We start from the raw sequence: 23,271 nt of genomic DNA, 5'->3' as shown, positions 1-23,271 counted from the left end.
TTGCTTACCACCATCGATTTTGTTTTCTTAGGGTTGATTTTTAGTCCGTAGTCAAGGCTTTTCTCATTCACCTTATTCAGCATAATTTGCAGTTCGCATTCGCTGTCAGCTATCAATGCGGTGTCGTCCACATACCTGATGTTATCCACCTTCCGGCCTCCGATTAGAATACCTGTCTCCTGATGGTTGCATTCCCGAAAAATCCATTCTCCATGGAGGTTGAACAAATCCGGCGAGCCAACACAGCCTTGCCTTATGCCTCGTTTAATACATGCCCATTGGTGATAGCTCATTTTCTACCCTGACCACCGCTTTCTGTTTCCAATACAAGTTCCTTATTATTTGCACATCCTCCCATCCCAGATCGTACTTGTTCAGCACCTCTATTACTTTCTCGTGTCTTACTTTATCAAGTCCTTTCATATTCAATAAAGCATAAGCAGATGGTCCTTTGTGCCTCAATGCATTTCTCCATGATATTTCCCAACGCAAATATTCCTTCCCTTGTTCCTGAGCCTTTACGAAAACCGAACTGTGTTTCTCCAATTTCATCGCTGATTGTACCTTTCATTCTGCCAAACACTATTTTCAACAGTAACTTGACGCAGTGAGACATTATGCTTATCGTCCTGTGTTCGTTACGTTTTATCGCACTTGGCTTTTCTGGTAAGGCGATAAATACCGATTTGAGAAAGTCCTCTGGAAGATTTCCTGTCATATAACTGTTGCTTAGTAGCGCTAAAAGGTTCAGTAAAAAACCAAATTGACTATATTTTAGTACCCAGTTGGTTCTATAAAATAAGATATAGACTTTGATTTACTCATTACAGATGATGCAAAAAAGATCAAATATTTGGTCGAAATGGAGAATAGATTTTCAGTCTTAGATGACGAGGGTAGCGACATGGCAGTGGAGAACATCTGGGAAGAGTTCAAAACAACAGTGACAGAAGTTGCAGAAAAGACCTTGGGTTATCGGAAAAGGAGCAAAAGACATAAACCTTGGTTCACCAAAAAGTTGAGAAAGTTAACTGAAGAAAGATAAAACATCGGGATAATGAACTCTACAAGGCCCAACACCACTTGATTCAAAAAAAATTTAAGGAAGCGAAAGAGAATTGGATGAATGAACAGTGTGAAGAAATTGAGCAGTATGAACGAAGTCATGATTATAGAGGCCTTCACCAAAAGGTAAAAGATATGATGAAATTAAAGAGGACCATGCCATCAGCTGGGTATATTAAAGACGGTAGTGGTAATCCATGCTATGAAAAAGAAGAGATCACGGACAGATGGGTCTCGGAATTATTTAAAGATAGCAGGATTGAGGATTTACCAGTATTAAATCAAATGACTAATCAACCTAAAATACTGATGTCAGAGATGGAAAGTGCAATTTGGAGTCTAAAAGTCAGAAAGGCAGCCGGTGAAGATAAGATTTCCAATGAAATTCTGAAATCATTTGGTCCGAAGGGAAAAGCGAACCTTTTAAACAACTAGCCCTTTATAATTTTGTTCTCTCTTTAAAGACTATACAACTAATGAAACATTGTCCAAAAAAAGGAAAGGTAACTTGCTTTTTAATGTTTTAATTAGTTTCCAGTACAATTAGGAATATTACAATAATTTCTAAAACTATTGAATAAAGTCTATTTAAACTGTTTTGATGTGGGACGAATATAAAATGGATTCTGACATTGATGAACTGTCATCAAAAGGTTGTCAGAGTTGCCTGGGTGTATGGGCTCTGGGACATTGCCAAGGTCTAATTGTATTTATAGGATGACCCTCGGATAAGGAGGGTCAGCTTGGCTTAGGAGCAAGGACCACACACTTAATGACTTGGGACAGCAGATCAGATTCAGATTTCGTCACCAACTAAAATTCAAACCAAGACCTTGTTGAAGTTTACTTCAAGTAGTTTTGCAATCCACAGAACCTTTAAACAATACAAACAAATACCAGATCCAACAACCGGCTCCTAATTGCAAAGATAACATTATAGAATCATAGTCTTCAAGTCCTTCTCATCACATCTATGTTGACATTCTTGCCCATCTATACTAGTCCACTTTCTTATATTAGGCCCACATCCTTCTATGCCTTACCTTTATAAATGCCAGTCTAAATATCTCTTGATGATTGCATTCAATATCAGTTATTCTCCATAAAGAAAGACACCCCCTCAAATCCCCTTTAAAAATCCTCATTTTAAACCTGTGTCCTCTGGTTTCTGATACCAACGGTAAAACATTCTAATTACCTGCCCTGTCTATGCCCCAAGTAATATTATACCTCTCCATCTAGTTATCCCTCAGTCTCCTTCAAGAAAACAAATTTAACCTATCCAATTTCTCCCCATAAATCAAGCCTTTCCACCCTGGCAACCTCCTGGTGAATCTCTTTTGCACTCTTTCCAGCACAACCATATCCTTACTGTAGTGCAGCAACCAGAAATGCACACAATATTCTTGGTGTCTAACAAGTGTTTTGTGAAGTTGTAATACTTTTACAATCTCCTGATCTATGAAGGCAAGCATGCCATATAACTTCTTCATCACTCTATCTATCTCTATTGCCACTTTCAGGGAAATTGAACTTAAACCCCAAGTTCCCTCTGCTCATGATTATGAAAATTCGATATTAATTCTATATAGTTTATCTAAAAGAAGAGGGTTAAAATAACATGCAGCAAAAAGCAAACAGCTGGAGGAATTCAATAGGTCAAGCTGTTTGATTATTGTTTCAGATTACAGCCTCTGCAGTTTCATGTATTAGATACTACTACTTGAATTCAGGGCGGCATGGTAGCCTAGCAGTTAGCATAATGCAATTAACAGCGCCAGCGACATAGGTTCAATTCTGCCGCTGTCTGTATGGAATTTGTACATTATCCCCGTGACCGTGCGGTTTTCCACAGGGTACTCCAGTTTCTTCCCACCTTCCAAAGATAGTAGGTTAATTGGTCACATGGGTGTAATTGGTCAGTGTGAGCTCGTTGGGCTAGAAGGGCCTGTTACATGCTGCTTCTCCAAATTAAAATAAATAAAAATGTTAATGCAGCCTGTTTAATAAAGACAACGTGAAGAGTAAGCAGAGGATGGTCAATATTGCACCTTTTGGGTAAAAGTAGGTTTTAGCTCTCTCTAAAAGAGTACTGATTTTAGATTCTCTCACATACCTTTGGTCGATAAAAGATAGCGGGCACCGATAGCATTGACACAATGATGAGGACATCAGCACTACAGCTCATGTCACACGACACTATCAACATCTTTGACAGAGCAGGATCAAGTGGGAATTCAACCATCATCCTTCCAGTTGGAGTCAGGCTGCCTAGAACGGTAAAAAAAAACTACATAAAATAGCAGATTAATAAGACTAGTTGGCCCAGTGTCTGGATCACCAGCTGTGATTTCCACAAGCCTGCATCATCTAGGCAAGATGCAGAAAACCAGCATTGTTGGCCCTCTGTAACCAGCAGTCAGTGAGCAAGTGTCATTGCATGGAGGTTTATATCCAGAGCCTTGTCCTCAGAACACAGGAAAATTTTACAGTTAGTAAATCAACTGAAGTGTAGAGCTATGAAAATAATATTAACAATAAATTGTCTGATATTCAGGGACATTTAAAAATAGTTAAAATTAATGTAAACAATTAATAATCTAACAAAGTAATTAAACTTGTACATCTTCATGAAAAGGCAATGAAAATTATAAATAATTTGATATATAATTGGAAATAATAATCATCTTCTCCATTCCTCAGGCTGACACATGCAGTGAAATGAATGAGATCTCTAATTTTAGCCTTCCAGAGAGGCTTCTCCCCTCCAAAATGTTATCAAGTCTCTGCAAGACCAGGTTCTGTTGCTGGACTACAAATGGAGTCAACCAACTGAAAATAGTGGTCAATTTGCTGCCATCTGTTACTGACAGTAATAAAATGGGTCCCTGCAAGTCTATGAGTTGTTTCTGAGCAAATAGTCTAATAAAAGCAATTGCATTCAAAAACACCAATCACTGTCAAGATATGGCCTAGTGCATGATGTAGCTGCTTCCCGTTATCAAAATTAAATGGATAAGATGAAAAAATTGGCAGAGTACTTCCAAAGTGAACACATCTACTTTCTGAGTAATCAAAATACTCAAAAGAAAGCTTGACTGGACATTGTAGTGTCACTCACACAAGAGATTCTGTACATGCTGGAAATCTTAAGCAACACACAATAAATTCTGCAGAAAATTGTGAACACAACCTTGTCCATCACACAAACCAGTCGCCCTCCATCTACACTGACAACATAATCAAAGACTACACAAAGCTTTTCCACTGTATCTCAGTATGCAAAACATTAATAAACTAACAGCAACTCAGCAAGCTCAAAATGCTTTATTTGTACTACTGCTCACTTTTCCATCTTCTTTATCACTGGACTGAGGGAATGTATTTGCTACAGAGTTTTTTAATACATTTCAAGAATTTAGGACCTTTTGTCTCCAAGTCATCTTTCAAATCAAACGTATTCAATTACCAGTAGTGGGAGAGTCTAGCACCAGAGGGCACAGCCTCAAATTAAAAGATGTCCTTTTAAAACAGTGAAGGAATTTCTTTAGCTAGATGATGGTCACTCTGCAGAATTCATTGCCACAGATGGCTCTACAGGTCAAGTAATTGGGAATACTAAAGTGAAGGTTGATAGGTTCTTGATTAGTAAGAGTGTCAAAGATACGGAGAGAAGGCAGCAGAATGGGGTTGAGGGGGAATAGTAAATCAGCCACGATCGAATTGTGGAGCAGACTCAATGAGCTGTATGACCTCATTCTGTTTCTATGTCTTGTGGTCTTATCTTCAGACACACCATTAGGGTAAGAAAGATGAAGTTAGCACTAAGCCAACTCATGATTTCAGAAGTCAGCAATCTTAAGAATCATCTCCTGCACGCAAATACATTGACAGTCGTGGCTTGTAAATCTTACTTGATAGTAAAAGCAAGAACAATGGCTCTTTCATCCACGTGCCGATTAATTTAACTCCTTTACTCACTCAGCTGTCTTAATCCACTGTGATTCAGAATAGTGGCTTGAAAACTGAAGTGTCTCCATTGGGATTACAACAATAGCTCCTTCATTCTAAAACCATACAACTTAGCTCTCACTAGCATTTCAGTTTGAAAGAGATTGGGGAATTCATGCATCCAAGGTTAAATCCTGGAACTCCAATTACATTTGTACTTAAAATCTTCCATAGAGATTTCCTAAACACCAACTGACACATCTAGGTTAAATACAGATCTGGCAGGTTAATGTCACATTTCCAGATCTGCACACCCTTGGCAAAATCCATAATTCTTTAGTTAAACTCTATTTTCCCAAAGAAGTATTAAACGATGCATTCTATTCTTCCGGTAAGATGGCGGTGCGTTTGGTCGCAGGAGCTTCTCCAGGGACAGCAAATGGTGCAAATTTTTATCTTAAACATTTTTCTTGTGATTGCAAGACCCTGTTAGACAATGATAATACAAAATACTGCAACATACATCAAAGTTGCTGGTGAACGCAGCAGGCCAAGCAGCATCTATAGGAAGAGGCGCAGTCGACGTTTCAGGCCGAGACCCTTCGTCAGGACTAACTGAAGGAAGAGTGAGTAAGGGATTTGAAAGTTGGAGGGGGAGGGGGAGATGCAAAATGATAGGAGAAGACAGGAGGGGGAGGGATAGAGCCGAGAGCTGGATAGGTGATAGGCAAAAGGGGATACGAGAGGATCATGGGACAGGAGGTCCGGGAAGAAAGACAAGGGGGGGGGTGACCCAGAGGATGGGCAAGAGGTATATTCAGAGGGACAGAGGGAGAAAAAGGAGAGTGAGAGAAAGAATGTGTGCATAAAAATGAGTAACAGGTGGGGTACGAGGGGGAGGTGGGGCCTAGCGGAAGTTAGAGAAGTCAATGTTCATGCCATCAGGTTGGAGGCTACCCAGACGGAATATAAGGTGTTGTTCCTCCAACCTGAGTGTGGCTTCATCTTTACAGTAGAGGAGGCCGTGGATAGACATGTCAGAATGGGAATGGGATGTGGAATCAAAATGTGTGGCCACTGGGAGATCCTGCTTTCTCTGGCGGACAGAGCGTGGATGTTCAGCAAAGCGGTCTCCCAGTCTGCGTCGGGTCTCACCAATATATAAAAGGCCACATCGAGAGCAGCGGACGCAGTATATCACCCCAGTCGACTCACAGGTGAAGTGATGCCTCACCTGGAAGGACTGTTTGGGGCCCTGAATGGTGGTAAGGGAGGAAGTGTAAGGGCATGTGTAGCACTTGTTCCGCTTACACGGATAAGTGCCAGGAGGGAGATCAGTGGGGAAGGATGGGGGGGACGAATGGACAAGGGAGTTGTAAAATACTGCAAGTCTGGTTAATTATTAGTTCATTGGTGATACCAACAGCGGGGGAGTTGCATGGCCTCGGTTGATGTGTGGACAGAGGCACTAAGGGTGCACTGAAATCCGTGCTGGGTTTAGGCCTGGCTCCTGCACAATGGTTCACCCATCAGTGCTGTTCTCCAGTGTTCACTCCCTGGATGACAGGCTGGATTGCCTTCGACTGCGGCTGACCCAGCGCAAGGCAAGCTGATAAGCCTTCATCTGTGGCTGAGTCACTGCTGCGAGCTCGTTCTTGCAGAAACATGGCTCCAGGATAACATCCCATACGCCATCAAACTTCAGGCCACGTCATTCAGGGACTTGTGACTGTATGTGCAGTTGTAACTATATGTGCTATGTGTGGCTCCATGTACTGATTTCGCATCTTGCAAATTACAGAGGCACATTGTTTCATTTAGCTGCATACGTGTGAATGGCTGAATGGCAATTACATTTGAACTTGAAGGTTCAGAAAAATTTCCGCATAATTTTCTAATTACCTGTATTGTCAAGAGCACCTAGGATCCAGAGTTGGTACATAGAATTCAACATATTATCTTCAGGTGGCGGGTCCATGAAATGAAACTGGAGTAAGTCTTGAACACCAAGGGACTTAAGCAACAGGACCACATTAGCCAAATTTGTTCGCTGGATTTCAGGTACAGTGGTGGTCAACATCTCATTTTTATATGCACTTTGTGTGTACAACCTGTGTGGTTGAATAAATAAATCTATCAATTTGAAGAAAATCAAAGTACATGTTTCTTCATTCACTTTTACCATATGTAACTATAGATTATCTTTAGTTAACAGCATACTTGGTCAAACTTAACATTAATCACAAGAATAAATGCACATAAAACTGAATATTTTTAATTTCAGCAATCTATTAATGTAACAGTTTAGGGAAATGTACAAAGATGTTACCGTAATGTTCACCATGCAATATCTCCATTATGATATATGCAGCAACAACATCATGAGTGGAGCGAGGGAAAGAATTAGTTATTATGGGGACCAAAGGAGTAATCTGAGTGTGGATTACCAGGAATTGTAGGCAAGGTTCTAAATGAATACTTCTTACCTGTATTCCCCAAGAACATTTACATTTTGTGTGCCACAGTTCAGAGGAGACACCGGATTGCGTAGAGGGAGAGCGCTTAAAAGAAGCAAGTGGGGGTAGTTGGCACGTTTTGTGTGCCACCGTCCCAAGAAGAGGCCAGATTGTCTGGAGGGAGAGCTTAAAAGAAGCGAGCAAGGGCAGTCTGCACATTTTGCATGCCACAGTTCCCGAAGAGACATTGGATTCCACATAATTAGGTACTTAGCAAGAACCAATAAGAAGTAGTTAGGTTAAACTGAATGCCCATTGCGGGAGCAGCTATTGTGTGAGTGGGCCAATGCTGGAGTGGGGAGTTGAGAGTTTGATTCATCTAGACTTCAGCAAGGAGGGGAGTAGGCCATAGGTAGATTTCTTTTTTATTATTTAGTCTTTCTTTCTTATTGCACATTTAGAGCACTGGGATGCCATACAGGATGCTCGAATGCACCTCTTGCAGGATATGGGAAGACAGGGTCCAGAGTCCGGGTCCAGGATCCAGTGTCCTTGACAACTACACCTGCAGGAAATCCATCCAGCTTCTCACAGACCATATTATGGAGTTGCAGCTGGAACTGGATGAATTCTAGATCTATATTATAATCCCATTAATGTGATCATACCCTTTTTACTCCTCAGTTTACTCCTCAGTCCCATAAAGCCTCATGTGAAATTTTGAGAGCACAGAGTTTGTATATTCCTGTCAAAATAAAAGGCAAGAATAACAGGTTTATGGAACTTTAGTTTTCAAGAGATAATGAGGCCCAGGTTAAGAAAAAGGAGGTGTATAGCAGGTATAGGCAGGCAGGAACATATGAGGTACTTGACGAGAGTAAGAACTACAAGAGAATACTTATGAAGGAAATCAGAAGAGATAAAAGAGGACAATGATGTTGCTCTAGCCGACAAGGTGAAGGAGAACCCCAAAGGCTTCTACCGATGTACAAAGAATAGCAAGGGACAAAATTGGTCCTCTGGACAATCACAGATGTAATCTATTCATGGACCTCAAAGAGATACAGGAAATCTTAAACAGATCTTTTTGCATCTGTATTTATTCAGGAGAAGGTAAAGAAAGCTTTTGGCACATTGGCCATCATAAATCAAAGTACTCAGAACAGGAGATGGGATGTTACCTTGAAGTTGTATAACACATTGGTAAAGCTTAATTTAGAGTATTGATGCAGTTTCAGACACCGACCGTACCTACGGGAAAGATGTAAATAAGTTTGAAAGAGTACAGAGAAAATTTACAGGGATGTTGCTGGGTCTGGAGGACATGATTTATAAGGAAAGATTGAATAGGTTAGGACTTTATTCCTTGGAACGTAGAAGATTGAGAGGCTTGATAGAGGTATACAAAATTATGAGGGGTATAGACAGGGTAAATGTAAGCAGGCTTTCTCTACTGAGGTTAGATTGCACTACAACCAGAGCTCATGGGTTAAGGGTGAAAGGTGAAAAGTTTACGAGGAATATGAGGGGAAACTTCTTCACTCAGAGGGTTGTGAGAGTGTGCAACCAGCGCAAATGGTGCATGCAAGCTCGATTTCAACATTTAAGAGAAGTGTGAATAGTAGGATGATAGGGGAATAAAAGGCTATGGTGCAGGTGCATGTTGATGGGACTAGGCAGATTAATGGTTTGGCCCAGGCTAGGTGGGCCTAAGAGCTTGTTTATATGCTGTAGTGTTCCATGACTCTATGACTCTAACATGGAATGTATCGAATTCAGGAAAAGATATGTGAATAATCTGGAGCAAGTCAGCATAGATCTATATCAGGCTTTCATAAGAAGCAAAGGACAGAGATAGATAGAGCCATGATCGAGATTTGTGCATCTCTATTAGTCATATGTCAGATGCCAGAAGACTGGAGGATAGTTAATGTTGTTCCTTAATTTAAGAATGGCACCATAGGTGAGCCAGGTATCTACAGGCTAGTGAGCCTCAGAGAAATGAGAAGGAAATTACTGGAAAAATCCTACAAGATAGGATTTATGTACATTTGGAAAGACAGGAACTGATCAAGCATGGCTTTGTACAGAGGGAATCCTGCCTCACTTACTATTTTTGATCAAGTTTTTTGAGGAGGTAACTGAGAAGATTAATGAAGACAGGACAGCAGATATACTTTATTTGGACTTTAGTAGGGCATTTGACAGGCTCCTGAATGGTAGGCTGGTCCAGAAAGTTATGGCACATGGGATACAAAATGAACTGGTTAATGGGATCCAAAAATGGCTTGGTGATAGGAGCCAGAGGAGGGTAGTGAAAGGGTGTTTTTTTTTAATTGGAAGGCTGTACCAGTGGTGTTCTGCAGGGCTCATTTCTGGGTCCCTTGCTAGTTGGGTTGTAACAGAATGAGAAGGCTGTCAATGGGGAAGGTATGATTAATAAGTATACAGATTACACCACAGTTGAGGGTGTGTGGCTGGCAAGGAAGGCCACCTACAGCAGGTTATAGATCAGATGAAATTTGGGCAGACCATTGACAGATGGAATTTAATCCCAACAAGTGCAAGGTGATGCATCTTGGGAAGTCAGAGGTTGGGATATATACAGTAAACGGAAGGGCACTGAAAATGCTGATGAATAAAGGAACCTTGGGGTTCACATACCTCGTTCTCTGAAAACAACAAAACTGGTTGGGTGGTGAAGAAGGCACAGAACATAAAAGTTGGAAAATACCATGTTGCAACTTTCCAAAACACTGGTTGGATGGCACTTGGAGTTTTGTGTCCACTTTGGAAAGTATGTTTTTCTGGAGATTGCAGAGGATCCACCAGAATATTGCCTAGATTAGAGCACATTAGTTATAGGGTAAGATTGGATAGGTTGCATTTGTTTTCCCTGAGAGGCTGAGAGATAGAGGTATATAATATTATAAGAGGCATAAATAATCTTTCCACGGTAGAGGTATCAAAAGCAAGAAGGCACAAGTTTATGGTATGAGGAAGGTTTGAGGAGATTTCACAGAGAAAATGTGCTTTACACAAAGTGGCGCTATCTGGAGGTGGTGGTGTCAGATACAATCGTTACATTTAAGAAACCTTTACAGACACTTAAATAATCAAGCCACAGAAGGATAAAGATCAAAAATGCAAGCAAATTACTTTGTATAATTGGGTAATAATATTGGCATAGATGTGATGGGCAAAAGATCTCATTCCTGTGCTGTAGAACTCTCTGACTGTGGACTATTTACTAGAAGCAAGTATCCATTCCAGTCAACACATTTCATAATCCTAGAAGTAAGAGCACCATTCCTTCATTATCACTGAAGCCAATTCCTGGAACAACCTTTTCTCAAACACAGTTACTATCAGCTCAAGAAGGTAGCTAATTATCATTTCATTGAGAACTATTACAGATGGCACTAAATGTTGGTCTTGCCAGCTTTACCTGTACCTGACGAAAGAATAAAACTTCCATTTAAGTTTAAATACTAGGCAAGTCAACAAAAGTTCATAATCTGTGAGTTGGCCAAGTGTATGTTAATTTGGCAGCAAAGACTGATGAAACTTTTGACGATGTTTTCCATTTTCTTTGATTCAGAGCATCTACTTTTGTCACTCCAGAATAATTTAAAAAAGTTATTGCTTTGTAAAGTTAAACAATTTTTTGAAAATTTAGCATGTCTTGACAATGGCTAATATTCAGATGAAGTAATTTTTTTACCTGCAAAACAATTCTATCATGGGACTGGTACCTAACGTATCCCTATTTAAGAATGGATACCAGTAGACGGCACAATTCAGATTAGGCACAATACTATAATCACAGGAATGTAAATTCCAAATATTATGCAAAGAGAAAATGAAATATTATCTTAAGAACTGGAAATACAGCATATCTGTAAAATTGTACCCAGGGAAAGATTATTTGTTACCGAAAACACTGGCCTGGACCTGTTCTCCCAGCTCGACCTGCGCGCTGATTGGCATTGGCTTGGCTGATTGGATAAATCTGAAGAGCATCCATACCCATTCTTGGGTTAAAGACCTGGATAAGAAGTCAAACATTAAATTAGTGCAATGTATCTTTGAACACCAAGTCATTTAATTTTCTTACATTGTTTTTTTTATATTGTTTCTTCTCCTAACCAGATGCCAGATGGAAAAATATTAAATTTTGACCTGCCAAAACCATAGGAATTCAACTCCAAGTATTACAGAAATATTCCACTGATTATAAAACACAACTCAAATCAGTTTCACATTAGCCAGTTAAGTCAGCCTTTTCTTTCTCCACATACACTGCCCAATCTGCTGCAGGTTTCCAAAACTTCCCTTTTTGTCTCAGTTCTCTGTGATAGCTGGCCTTGTTTCACAGCTTTTACATGTTTCTTTGTTTTTTCTTAACTGCCCTCATTAATCTAACAACCAGATTGCTTCATATTTAGAGCTTCAGCATGGCAACTTCACCTCATTCAGTTACAGATATTCCCTTTCTCCTGTCCATTCCCTTTCCACCCTCTTTGCAACATTGAACTACAGTCGGCCCTCCTTATCCGTGAGGGATTGGTTCCGGGACCCCTCGCGAATACCAAAGAACGCAGATGCTCAAGTCCCTTATTCAACCTGTCTAAATGCGGTGGACCTTAGGACCCAGTGGAACCCCAGACCTTATTTAACCTGTCTCAGTGCGGTGGACATTAGGACCTGGCGGCGGAGCTCTGAATCTGAAATGTTTCTGTTCATGAAAATAATCACGTTCACGATTGAAAATAAAGTGGAAATAATAAAGCGATCGGAAAGAGGTGAAACCCCATCGGTCATTGGAAAAGTGTTAGGCTACAGTCGGTCAACGATCGGAACAATTTTAAAGGATAAAGTGAGAAAGGCCCTGCCCCGATGAAAGCTACAATTATTACTAAGCAAAGCAATGGTTTAATTATTGGGTTTTGGGTTTTTGATCCTCCACATCAACCCGGCACAAATGGAGAGCACGCTTGGTAGTGATCTGTCACTGGATCGAACTCGGCGCTGAAACATACATTTCTTAAGTGTTTTATATACATAGAAAGGTAAAATATATACAATATACTAAGACAAACGTTTGACTAACTGACGCCAAGTAATACTGGATGTACCTGTTCCGAATTACTTAGTAAGAGAACTTGGGGTTTTTTTTTATCCCGATCCACGATAACCTATGCACATCCTCCCGTGTACTTTAAATCATCTCTAGATTACTTATAATACCTAATACAATGTAAATGCTATGTAAAATGGTTGTTACACTGCACTGTTTAGGGAATAATAACAAGAAAAAAAAGTCTGTACATGCTCGAACAACAAGTGCTGGAAGAGCACTTCCGGGTTTTCTCAATTCGCAGTTGGTTGAATTTGCGCATGCGGAACTCGCTGATAAGGAGGGCTGACTGTACTTACTTTTAATTTGCAGTATCCTGAATCAACAACAAACATGATGCCATCCACCGTGAGTGATGTCTCTGCAATGTTTGTAGCAACAATACACTTGCGGATTCCATCTGGAGCCTTTACAGAGAAACATGTTACAGAAATGAGTATCTTCACTAGTCCCAGACATAGTGAAATAATCAGTATTATTTTTAACTTTTGATTTGATGTTGTGGGGAAATTAACCTGCTGTTTTTCAGTCAAACCACAAAGAGAGTTCAAGGGTTGTTTGTCCTTAGTGATTCATAGGCTGTTCGGTACATTAAGAGAAACATACATATTTACATACAACAAACTTTTCTCATAAGTGGATGATTGTGAAATCTTCAAGGCTTCAATTGAATATAATATGGAATAAAATCCAATTATAACTGTTAAGACGTAATTGGACAGTATTTGAAAATCTAACGGTAAAATATATTATAGGGAAGAGGGGGAAAGATCATTGAAATGAACTGACTAAAATGTTTATAAAGAGCTCAAGCAGATTCAATAAGCCAAACAGTTTCTACTTTTTGCCATAACAATTCCATGCTTCAAAACAAAAACACATGTGCAGAAGTCCTCCACATCACAGCATCATCTGACCATAACTTGGTTATTCAGATAGAGATGAGGGTAAATTTAGTCCAGTAAACTGAAAGTTATAAGTCAGGGAGTTACAGTACCTACATTGAATCCTGTTATGAATGTGAGATCACCAAAAGCTGATCTCAATATGGCAGCCCAGAAATATGCTGGCAGGTTGATAGGCTACTGCAAATTAACACAAGGGCAAAAGGAAGCCAAGGGGACTGCTAGGCATTTATAAAAAATCTTAAGTTGTAAGGGTACAGCAAAACAAAGAGAGGAGGAAAAGGGATCTGAATGGCTTTCTTCAGCAACACCGTATCAAATTCAATTGAACTAATGGTGACACCTGCAACACATTTCTAAGATTTTGACAATACAGAGAAACTGAAACCTCATGTACTTTCAGCTCACTTCATGAGCAAAAATACTTATTTGTACCTTTTGAAAAATCTTCGCCTGAAGATCAGAAGGCAGCTGGGAATATATTGGTAACACTGCCAGTTGAGGAGCATTTTCCAGTTCTTCCAGACGTTCAACTATCTGATCACAAGTCACCTACATGCAGAAGGCACATTTTCATTAAAACAAAGCAACTATTTTTGTCATTAACAAATAATCCTCACACCCATTCTCAGATATTAATCATTGAAGTTTAGTGGTTTCATTCATTTCTATTTAGTCACTGCTATTGTAACCCTCACTACACTACTGCCCTCCATTCTCAGCATTAATCCATTTCTGGCCTCTTATGCATCCTCAGGTTTATCATTTAATCTATTAGAGAGAGAATGACTGAGAATTTGGGCAACTGGGCTGATCAGAGACCTTGTTTCTATAGCTTACAAGATTGAGAGTACCCAATTCTGGTTCATCTTTTCCAAGGCAGAATTTTTGTTCCCTCAACTAAACTAACTATCCTAGCCAAAACAATTGTTCTATATGTTCCCTTCCCTCAAAACTTGGGGCTGCTGAAAGACATCAGAAGTAATAAGACATCAAGCGAGCAAGAAGAAACAAATGTTCAGAATAATACCATGATTAGAAAGAAAATACATTCTGTTCAATATAAAATCTGAACTTACTTTTACTTATTTAGAGATTTCACAAAGTAACAAGTCCTTCTGGTTCAACAAGCCCGCAGTGCCGAATTACACCCATGTGATCGATTAACCTCCTTAACCAATACATCGTTGGAGTGTGGGAGGATACCACAGTACCCAGAAGAAACCCACACAGTTACAGGGAGAACGTATAAACTCCTTACAGGCAGCAGACCCAGATCACTGGCGCTGTAATGGCATAACGCTAACCGCCATGCTTCTCTGCCTCCCGAGCTTATACAAAACAATATAGCAACACACATAAAATGCTGGAGGAGCTCAGCAAATCAGCAGCATCTATGGAGGAGAATAAACAGAAAACATTTCATGCCAAGACCCTTCTTCAGGAACGGAAAGGATGGGAGATGCCAGACTAACAACTTGGGGTGAGGGGAAGGAGGGGAAGAAGGAGGAGGTGATAGGTAAAACCGGGTAGGTGGCAAAGGTAAAAGGCTGGACAGGAAGGAATCTGGTGGGAGAGGAGAGTGGACCATGGTAGAAAGGAAAGAAGGAGCAGCAGCAGGGGAAGATGTGTGATAGCAAGTCTAGGTGAATTCATGGTCAAAGAGCTGGAAGGCAGCAGGGATCACAGAGAGGGTCTCACTGAACTCCCAACAAAAAGCAGATTTAAACTTCTTCAGGGTAGTCATCCCTCAAAGAGATCGCAATAGTGCAGCAAATCATAAGCAGAAGAAATTCTGCAGATCCTGGAATTTCAAAGCAATGCACCCGAAATGCTAAAGGAACTCAGCAGGTCAGGCAACATCTAGGAATATGAATAAATAGTCAATGTATCAGGCTAAGACCCTTCCTCCGGACCGGAGAGGAAGGGCAAAGACAGCAGAATAAGAAAGTGGAGCAAGTACAAGCTAAAAAGTGATAGGTGAAGCCAGATGCGTAGGAAAAGTAAAAGACTGGCGAGGAAGGAAACTGTTAGGAGAGGAAAGCGGACCATGGGAGAAAGGGAAGAAGGATGGGCATCAAGGATGAAATGGGAGAAAGGGAAGAGTGAGTCTGGGTGAGTATATGGTCGAAGAGTTGGAGGGCAGCAGAGACCACAGAGCAGAAGCAGTGAGAAAGCGTCTCACTGAACACCCGCCAAAGAGAAGATTTAAACTTCTCAAGGGATATTGGAACTCTGATAAAGAAGAAGAGAGAGATGTATGACATGTATAGGAAACAGGGAGCAAATAAGGTGCTTGACGACTATAAAAAGTGCAAAAAAAACTTAAGAAGGAAATCAGAAGGGCTAAAAGAAGACATAAGGTTACTTTGGCAGTCAAGGTGAAGGATAATCCAAAGAGCTTCTACAGGTATATCAAGAGCAAAAGGATAGTAAGGGATACAATTGGTCCTCTTGAAGATCAGAGTGGTTGGCTATGCATGGAACCGAAAGAAATGGGGGAGATCGTAAATGGTTTTTTTGCATCTGTATTTACTAAGGAAACTGGCATGGAGTCAATGGAAATAAGGCAAACAAGTAGTGAGGTCATGGAACCTATACAGATTGATGAGGAGGAGGTGCTTGTTATTTTGAGGCAAATCAGAGTAGGTAAATCCCCAGGACCTGACAGGGTATTCCCTCGGACCCTGAAGGAGACTAGTCTTGAAATTGCAGGGGCCCTGGCAGATATATTTAAAATGTCGACATCTATGGGTGAGGTGCCGGAGGATTGGAGGATAGCTCATGTTGTTCCATTACTTAAAAAAGGCTCTAAAAGTAATCCGGGAAATTATAGGCCAGTAAGTTTGACGTCGGTAGTAAATTATTGGAAGGAGTACTGAGAGATAGGATCTACAAGTATTTGGATAGACGGGGACTTATTAGGGAGAGTCGACATGGCTTTGTGCGTGGTAGGTCATGTTTAACCAATCTATTAAGAGTTTTTCGAGGAGGTTACCAGGGAAGTAGATGAAGGGAAGGCAGTGGATGTTGTCTACATGGACTTCAGTAAGGCCTTTGACAAGGTCCCGCATGGGAGGTTAGTTAGAAGATTCAGTCGCTAGGTATACATAGAGAGGTAGTAAATTGGATTAGACATTGGCTCAGTGGAAGAAGCCAGAGAGTGGTAGTAGAGGATTGCTTCTCTGAGTGGAGGCCTGTGACTAGTGGTGTACCACAGGGATCAGTGCTGGGTCCATTGTTATTTGTCATCTATATCAATGATCTGGATGATAATGTGGTAAATTGGATCAGCAAATTTGCTGATGATACAAAGATTGGAGGTATAGTGGACAGTGAGAAAGGTTTTCAAAGCTTGCAGAAGGCTTTGGACCAGCTGGAAAAATGGGCCGAAAAATGGCCGATGGAGTTCAATACAGACAGGTGTGAGGGACTGCACTTTGGAAGGACAAACCAAGGTAGAACATACATGGTAAATGGTAGGGCACTAAGGAGTGCGGTAGAACAGAGAGATCTGGGATTACAGATACAAAATTCCCTAAAAGTGGCGTCACAGGTATATAGGGTCGTAAACAGAGCTTTTGGTACATTGGCCTTTATAAATCAAAGTACTGAGTATCAGAGTTGGAATGTTATGGTGGGGAGAAAACACCAGAGGACATCGGTTAAGGGTGAAGGGAGAAAAGTTTAAAGGGAACATTGGAGGGGTTTCTTCACACAGAGAGTGGTGGGAGTGTGGAATGAGTTGCCAGATGAAGTGGTAAATGCGGGCTCACTTTTAACATTTAAGAAAAACTTGGACAGGTACATGGATGAGAGGTGTATGGAGGGATATGGTCCAGGTGCAGGTCAGTGGGACTAGGCAGAAAAATGGTTCGGCACAGCTAAAAAGGGCCAAGAGGCCTGTTTCTGTGCTGTAATGTTCTATGGTTCTTCAGGGTAGGCACTCCTCAAAGAGACTACAAGGAAGACCTGCATTTATGTAGTGGTTTCACAACCTCAGTAAGACCCAAATCAATTTACAGCTGATTAAACCCTTTGAACTGCAGCTACTGGAATCATGTGAGAATTGATTTGCCGACTCATAGGATGTGATAATTATCAGATAACGTGCTTATTTTTCAAGCCATTTTGACTAAAGGATAAATATTAAGGAAGACCCTGCAGATAACTCACTTGTTCTTCAGAATGGATTCTTTCTGTCCTGAGGGCACAGAAAGGATGCCAGTTTAATATGCCTTCTGAAAATCCTGCACTGAAATATCAGACTAGATTTTTTTCTGCTCGACGTTAAACTTTCAAGTGCATCTTAATTTCACAACGTTCTAATTAAAAGTCAACATTAGCACCAGATGACACACAGATAAGGTAGCAAAGGAAGCTTCAGTTTTCACATATCTAGCTCCTAATGCAGGCTTCTGGGAATTCCTTACTGAGTTGATCCTGCACTAATTAGCTCTCTTCACTGATAAATGAAGAATCTATGACATCACATTTAAGGTGCAAGCTATCATTGCAACTTGCATTAAATTGGTGAGGTTAGAATTAAGTCATAGAGCACAAAACATTGTTCTTCATTGGCCAGTTAAGAAGCCTATCAACACTGACATCCTGGTGAATCTCTTCAGCACTTGTTCACATTCTATCGCATCTTTTCTACACTGTGAGTGACCAGAACTCCAAACAATATTCCAAGTGTGATCTAACCAACATCTTGTACAACTGCAACAGGATGCCTCACACTGGTTGTCCAACTTCAATTTAGTCAATGGTTACACTTGAAATATAGTCAGTAAAAAGAACTGCAACCTCTTTGTCCTTCATCAAAGAGGAAGATGAATTGTGTGCGTTGCAGAAGAAGAATATGAATTTTTTATTGCCTTTCCAAAGATAGATGCCCAACTTACATCAATGCATGAACCAATAATGTTTTGGGAATTATAAAAAATCTGGGGGACCCAGATAAACACATTACTGTGTACACAGTTAGCTAACACATTGAAAAAAGTGTTTTGACAAAGTCTGATAAAACATCATCAACCTCGTACATTGACTCTTTTTTCTCTCAAAATATATTGCCAAATCTGAACTTTTTCCAGATCTGTATCTGCAGTAAGTACACAATTTTGCAACTGTTTCATCCACACTCATGTCCTAGGTCAAGATGTGCAACAGTGATCTAATAAACATGCCATGCTTTTTTCTCCAGTTTGGAATTATGCCATGATTTGGTCAACAGATTTGCACAAAGATTTAAGTGAAATTTCAGGACCAACGTTACCAAAGCAAATTTGAAAAATAAATCACAGCATATAGCCATTTTGAACAAAAAAAAGCGCAGATTTTCATTGTGACTGTGTTTTGGCGTTGAATGGAAAAATAGACAATTTTCTCATCAGACTGCAACATGGGCATAACAAGGTCAGCAATCAATCCACCCATATGCCAATGTCAATGCTGCTTTCCATAGGTATAGTAGGACAATATCACTTTCTGTAGTGTCGATGTCCTACTAATTCAGAGAGTTACTTATTGTGATTAAAAGACACCATTTTATGACATTATGAATATTGTCAAGGGGTGAAAGAACTGAAAAAGAAGAAATTATACTATTTTGGAACCTTATTGATGGCTCCCTCACCTCAATGTCTTCTTGACCTGGCATAAATATCAGTATGTCACCTGGAATATTTGACAGATGAATTTGAAGAGCCTGCTTAACTCCTCCTTCCACATAATCTTCTGTGGGGGTCTGTAAAATGATACAGAATTAAACACTAAATATACTAATGTAACACATGAACAATTACAGGTAAAAACAGCCTATACTTAACTTTTATATCTATTCAGACCAATAGCAACAAAAGTTTTGTAAAAGTTTGGTTCTTTGTCAAGTCAGTAGCTCAACCATAAAATATCAAAAATAATCATTACTATAAATGCGTTTAAAACCATTTTATTATTCATTACATTTTTCATGGGAAAAGTCTGGGTTCATAGAAGATATGCAAGACTCCAAAAATAATTATTAATTTTATTTGTGAAAGTAATTGACTTATTTTGTAGATTTTTAAAATGCAATAGTGAAACTGAGCAAGTCAAATCTATTGAGTACTTCATGAAAAGGAGTAATTTAAAAATGAACAGCAGAAAACAATTTATTAAATTTGAAAGATAATGGTGTGCAAAGTGAGAACAAAGGAATTCTTAATCTCATTCTTGGTTGAGAGCAGGAGCAGTCCAGTGTGCTGTCAACAATGGTGCAGGAGACTGTACCTTGGAGTAAAGAAGAATTATCAGAAATAATGGCATGAAAGTTAGTACTTTCAGATCAAAAGATACAGGGAAATTGGGAGAAGAGAATGGAGTCCTTGCAGGAAGCAGAATGGAAGACGTCAAATCTCCAGGCATCTGTGGGTTTGCATTGGACACAGGTCACTAGCTGCCTGAAAGAGTGATCAACTTGCACCTTGTATTTACTCTATTGCCTATTCACAATGTGGTCACTTCCACTTGGGGTAATCAAGGATTAAGCGGCCATTTTGCAAAAAGGCTTCAATTAAGTTCACAATTAACTCAAAACTTTCAATCACTAGTCATTTTAATCTTCCATCTCATTCCGCTCTAATTTCTGTCCTCTCCCTCTTTCATTCCTCTAATGAACAACTTCAAGAACAGAACCTCATCTTCTGGACAAGGCACAGGCTAACCAACACTACAATGAGTTCAACAATTTCAGATATTTAGCAGTTCTAACATTTTCACTTCAGGATTTTTCGAATTTCTTTAGAATTTCAGATAAACATTCTGCCTTTAATCTTTCCCCAGAATGTTAGTAACTTTGCACGATCAGCCCTTTTGTCACTTTATCCCTCACCTTCCACTCGATCTCAGAACTTCTATTTTGTTTTATTCTCTCCACCCACTTCAAACCACAAAACCCATTTTCTTTAAGTCTTCCCACTTTTGATGAAAGGTCATAGATGTAAAGAGTGAACAGTTTTGCTTTCCACAAATGCTGGCTAAACCACTACATGAGCACCGCTTGAGAGAGCCAACATCTACAATGTTATGTTTATGCAGTTTAAGACATTGTATGTAGCATATAGAAATTAATAAACTAAACTACCAACTCCAGTCAAAATTTATAACAGGTATTATACCTTACTGAAGAAAATATCCACCGGAAATGTCCGGCCCGGGATATGAAACACAGGAACATTCCCAAAAAATACTGCAAATTTGCCTGCATCCATAGTTGCCGAGGTAACAATTAGCTTTAGATCAGCACGTCGTGCTACAACCTAGAAAAGGATAGAAAAGGACAGTTGAAGAGAAACAATTATTTTACAAATTTCTACGTTACTATCAATGTATTTAAAGTCATTCAACTTAACATAACTAATAAAACAAGGAATAGAAATTGAAAAATATCAAAGTGAGATACTTAATGTACAAAACTGATAGCAATAAATTGCTTTGCTTTATATGAAATACCATATACACACCTCTCGAAGTAAACCAAACAGTACATCAGTGTTTAGAGAACGCTCATGGGCTTCATCCATGATAACAGCACTATAATGATCCAAATCTGCTTCCCTCAGAGATTCTCGAAGTAGAATACCATCTGTCATATATTTGATGACAGTTTTTTCAGAAGTACAATCTTCAAATCGAATAGCGTAACCCACCTAAGAAAATAACAACATACAGAAGTTCTGAAAAATGACAATGAATAATTTAAAGATTTTAAAGGAAGTGTATTTACAAAAATTAATCAACTTTTTTATTCTTTAGACTGAAGCAATTTCATATCCTAGTTAATGATATTTAATCTAAATTGACCCCTGATCACTTCCTCGGGAATAACAACCCTAGATACAAGGTGAAAAAACTTGAATGGGAAAGTAGACATTTAAAAAGTAAAAAGAACAATCAATCTTCAGAAGGAAAGGAATTGTTGACATTTCAGGTCTATGTATGGTGTTTGACCATTTTTTTTGTTTTGGAATTCCAGCATCTTCAGTTTTGCTATCCTTCAATGAGCTACTGCATCTCAGTATATAGACATGGATGATGGAGTACAGTTGGATGAAGCAGTAGAGGGAGAAATATCATAAAGCAGAGTACAGAAAAATTTTGTTAAAACATATTTTTGGCAGAAGTCTAAAAATAATCTTAAAGTTGCACTTCCAAGTTGCTACCCTTTTAAAAAATATCTCCAAATGAATGTTCTCCTGCTCCAAGAAACCTGTACAAAGATTTAACAATTTCCCAATTAGATTTACCTGTTTTATCCCTTCAAATAATCAACTCAATAGTCATCTCAATTTGAAAACCTGCTTACTGAAAAGGTGACTGCCTAAATCAATGTCCAATTTGTAGAGATTTCTCTTCAAAGAATGGAAGATTTGCAAGTAAGTTATAATCCTTCTTGGAATACAGAATGTTATCACTGGGAAATGTCACCTCTCCATCGCAAAGTTGTTCCTTTGGACATACAAATCCTGCTTCAGGTGTGACTTGACATATTTTATTATTGTGCTTTATCATTTGAATATTTTCAATTTATTCAATGCTAGATGTCAACATCATCAAATTCTCTCATTTTATATTATTATTACAATACTAGCAACAATATAAAATCATTGTTTAAAAAATGTTCAAGTATCTGAATGAAGCACTAGTTCATAACTAGTTCACTCTCATTAGCTGACTTTTTCTGAAGATCTGATTCTATGCTATTCTTCAAGTAAATGTAAACTAAGCATATAAATGTCCTTGAATTACAGATAAGCTTTCTTTAATGTAAGGCACAGCTTGCAAGCACAAAATAAACTTTAAAATTTTTTAAATAACTTTACTTAATGATGGTGCTTTCAATTCTCATTGAGAATATAATACATTGAATGTACTTTTTCATAATAAGTACCATTAAAAAGTTATTGCCATGTATCTCAAGTGTGCATATTGGTATTTTTATACCACACAAAATGCAGACCAAAATTATTTCATTACCTCTTCTCCAAGGTTTACATTCATTTCTTCACTAACACGTTTTGCCACAGACATAGCCGCCACACGTCTGGGCTGAGTACATCCAATCATGCCGTAGTTTGAATACCCATCTTCACTAAGGTACTGTGTTAGCTGAGTGGTCTTTCCACTACCAGTTTCTCCAACAACAATGACCACATTATTATCACTGTAGGAATGAAGGAGAAAATATTTAAATAATGCTCCCAATTGCTTACACCTTCACCAGTTAGGTTTCTCCTGTTAGGTCCTTAAACACACAATAAAAGTCGGTCTGACCACTAGGTGCATTGAGTACTTCTTCACAAATTAATATCCCTCTGCTTTCAGAGAATGGAAGGTATACTTTATGTGTGAACAACAGATCTCCTAAATTAAGCCCAAGAAATGCTAGAAACCTCCAGCATTAGGCCAGGTCAGAATGTCGGGTAGGTCGGGTAGAATGTGAGAAAGAAAGACAGTGTTACTACTCTCTTTGGTAAATCTGTGTCTCAATTATTGCAAGAGCAACAATGATCCTTTGGTTGGAAGTCCAAGATTTTACTGTCAGCTATCAAACTGATAGATTTCCCCAAAACATAATGCATTCAGTTGTCACGGTTCATTTGTACCAATTTATAATTTATTAGACTTCCAAAATAAGACCGTAGACTCAGGAGCAGAATTTGGCCATTCAGACCATCGAGTTTATTCCATCATTCCATCATGGCTGATT

General features: G+C 39.2%; 1 protein-coding gene across 2 annotated transcripts in view; it reads right to left on the bottom strand.

Moving 5' to 3' along the window:
* The window catches only part of dhx38 (DEAH (Asp-Glu-Ala-His) box polypeptide 38), a 97,039-nt gene that overhangs the window by 31,680 nt on the left and 42,088 nt on the right, over window positions 1–23,271 (bottom strand). For both annotated transcript variants that reach the window (XM_063067107.1, XM_063067109.1), the window contains exons 13-21: window positions 22,539–22,725; window positions 21,026–21,211; window positions 20,681–20,821; window positions 19,159–19,269; window positions 13,953–14,069; window positions 12,912–13,019; window positions 11,408–11,520; window positions 6,919–7,127; window positions 3,182–3,336 (exon numbers count right to left, since the gene is read on the bottom strand). In XM_063067107.1, the coding sequence (XP_062923177.1) occupies window positions 3,182–3,336; window positions 6,919–7,127; window positions 11,408–11,520; window positions 12,912–13,019; window positions 13,953–14,069; window positions 19,159–19,269; window positions 20,681–20,821; window positions 21,026–21,211; window positions 22,539–22,725 (1,327 nt within the window). The remainder of the gene's footprint in view (window positions 1–3,181; window positions 3,337–6,918; window positions 7,128–11,407; window positions 11,521–12,911; window positions 13,020–13,952; window positions 14,070–19,158; window positions 19,270–20,680; window positions 20,822–21,025; window positions 21,212–22,538; window positions 22,726–23,271) is intronic.

Source organism: Mobula hypostoma, chromosome 14, assembly GCF_963921235.1.
Source record: "Mobula hypostoma chromosome 14, sMobHyp1.1, whole genome shotgun sequence".
Taxonomy (NCBI): Eukaryota; Metazoa; Chordata; class Chondrichthyes; order Myliobatiformes; family Myliobatidae; genus Mobula; species Mobula hypostoma.
This window is presented reverse-complemented; position numbering and strand designations above follow the sequence as displayed.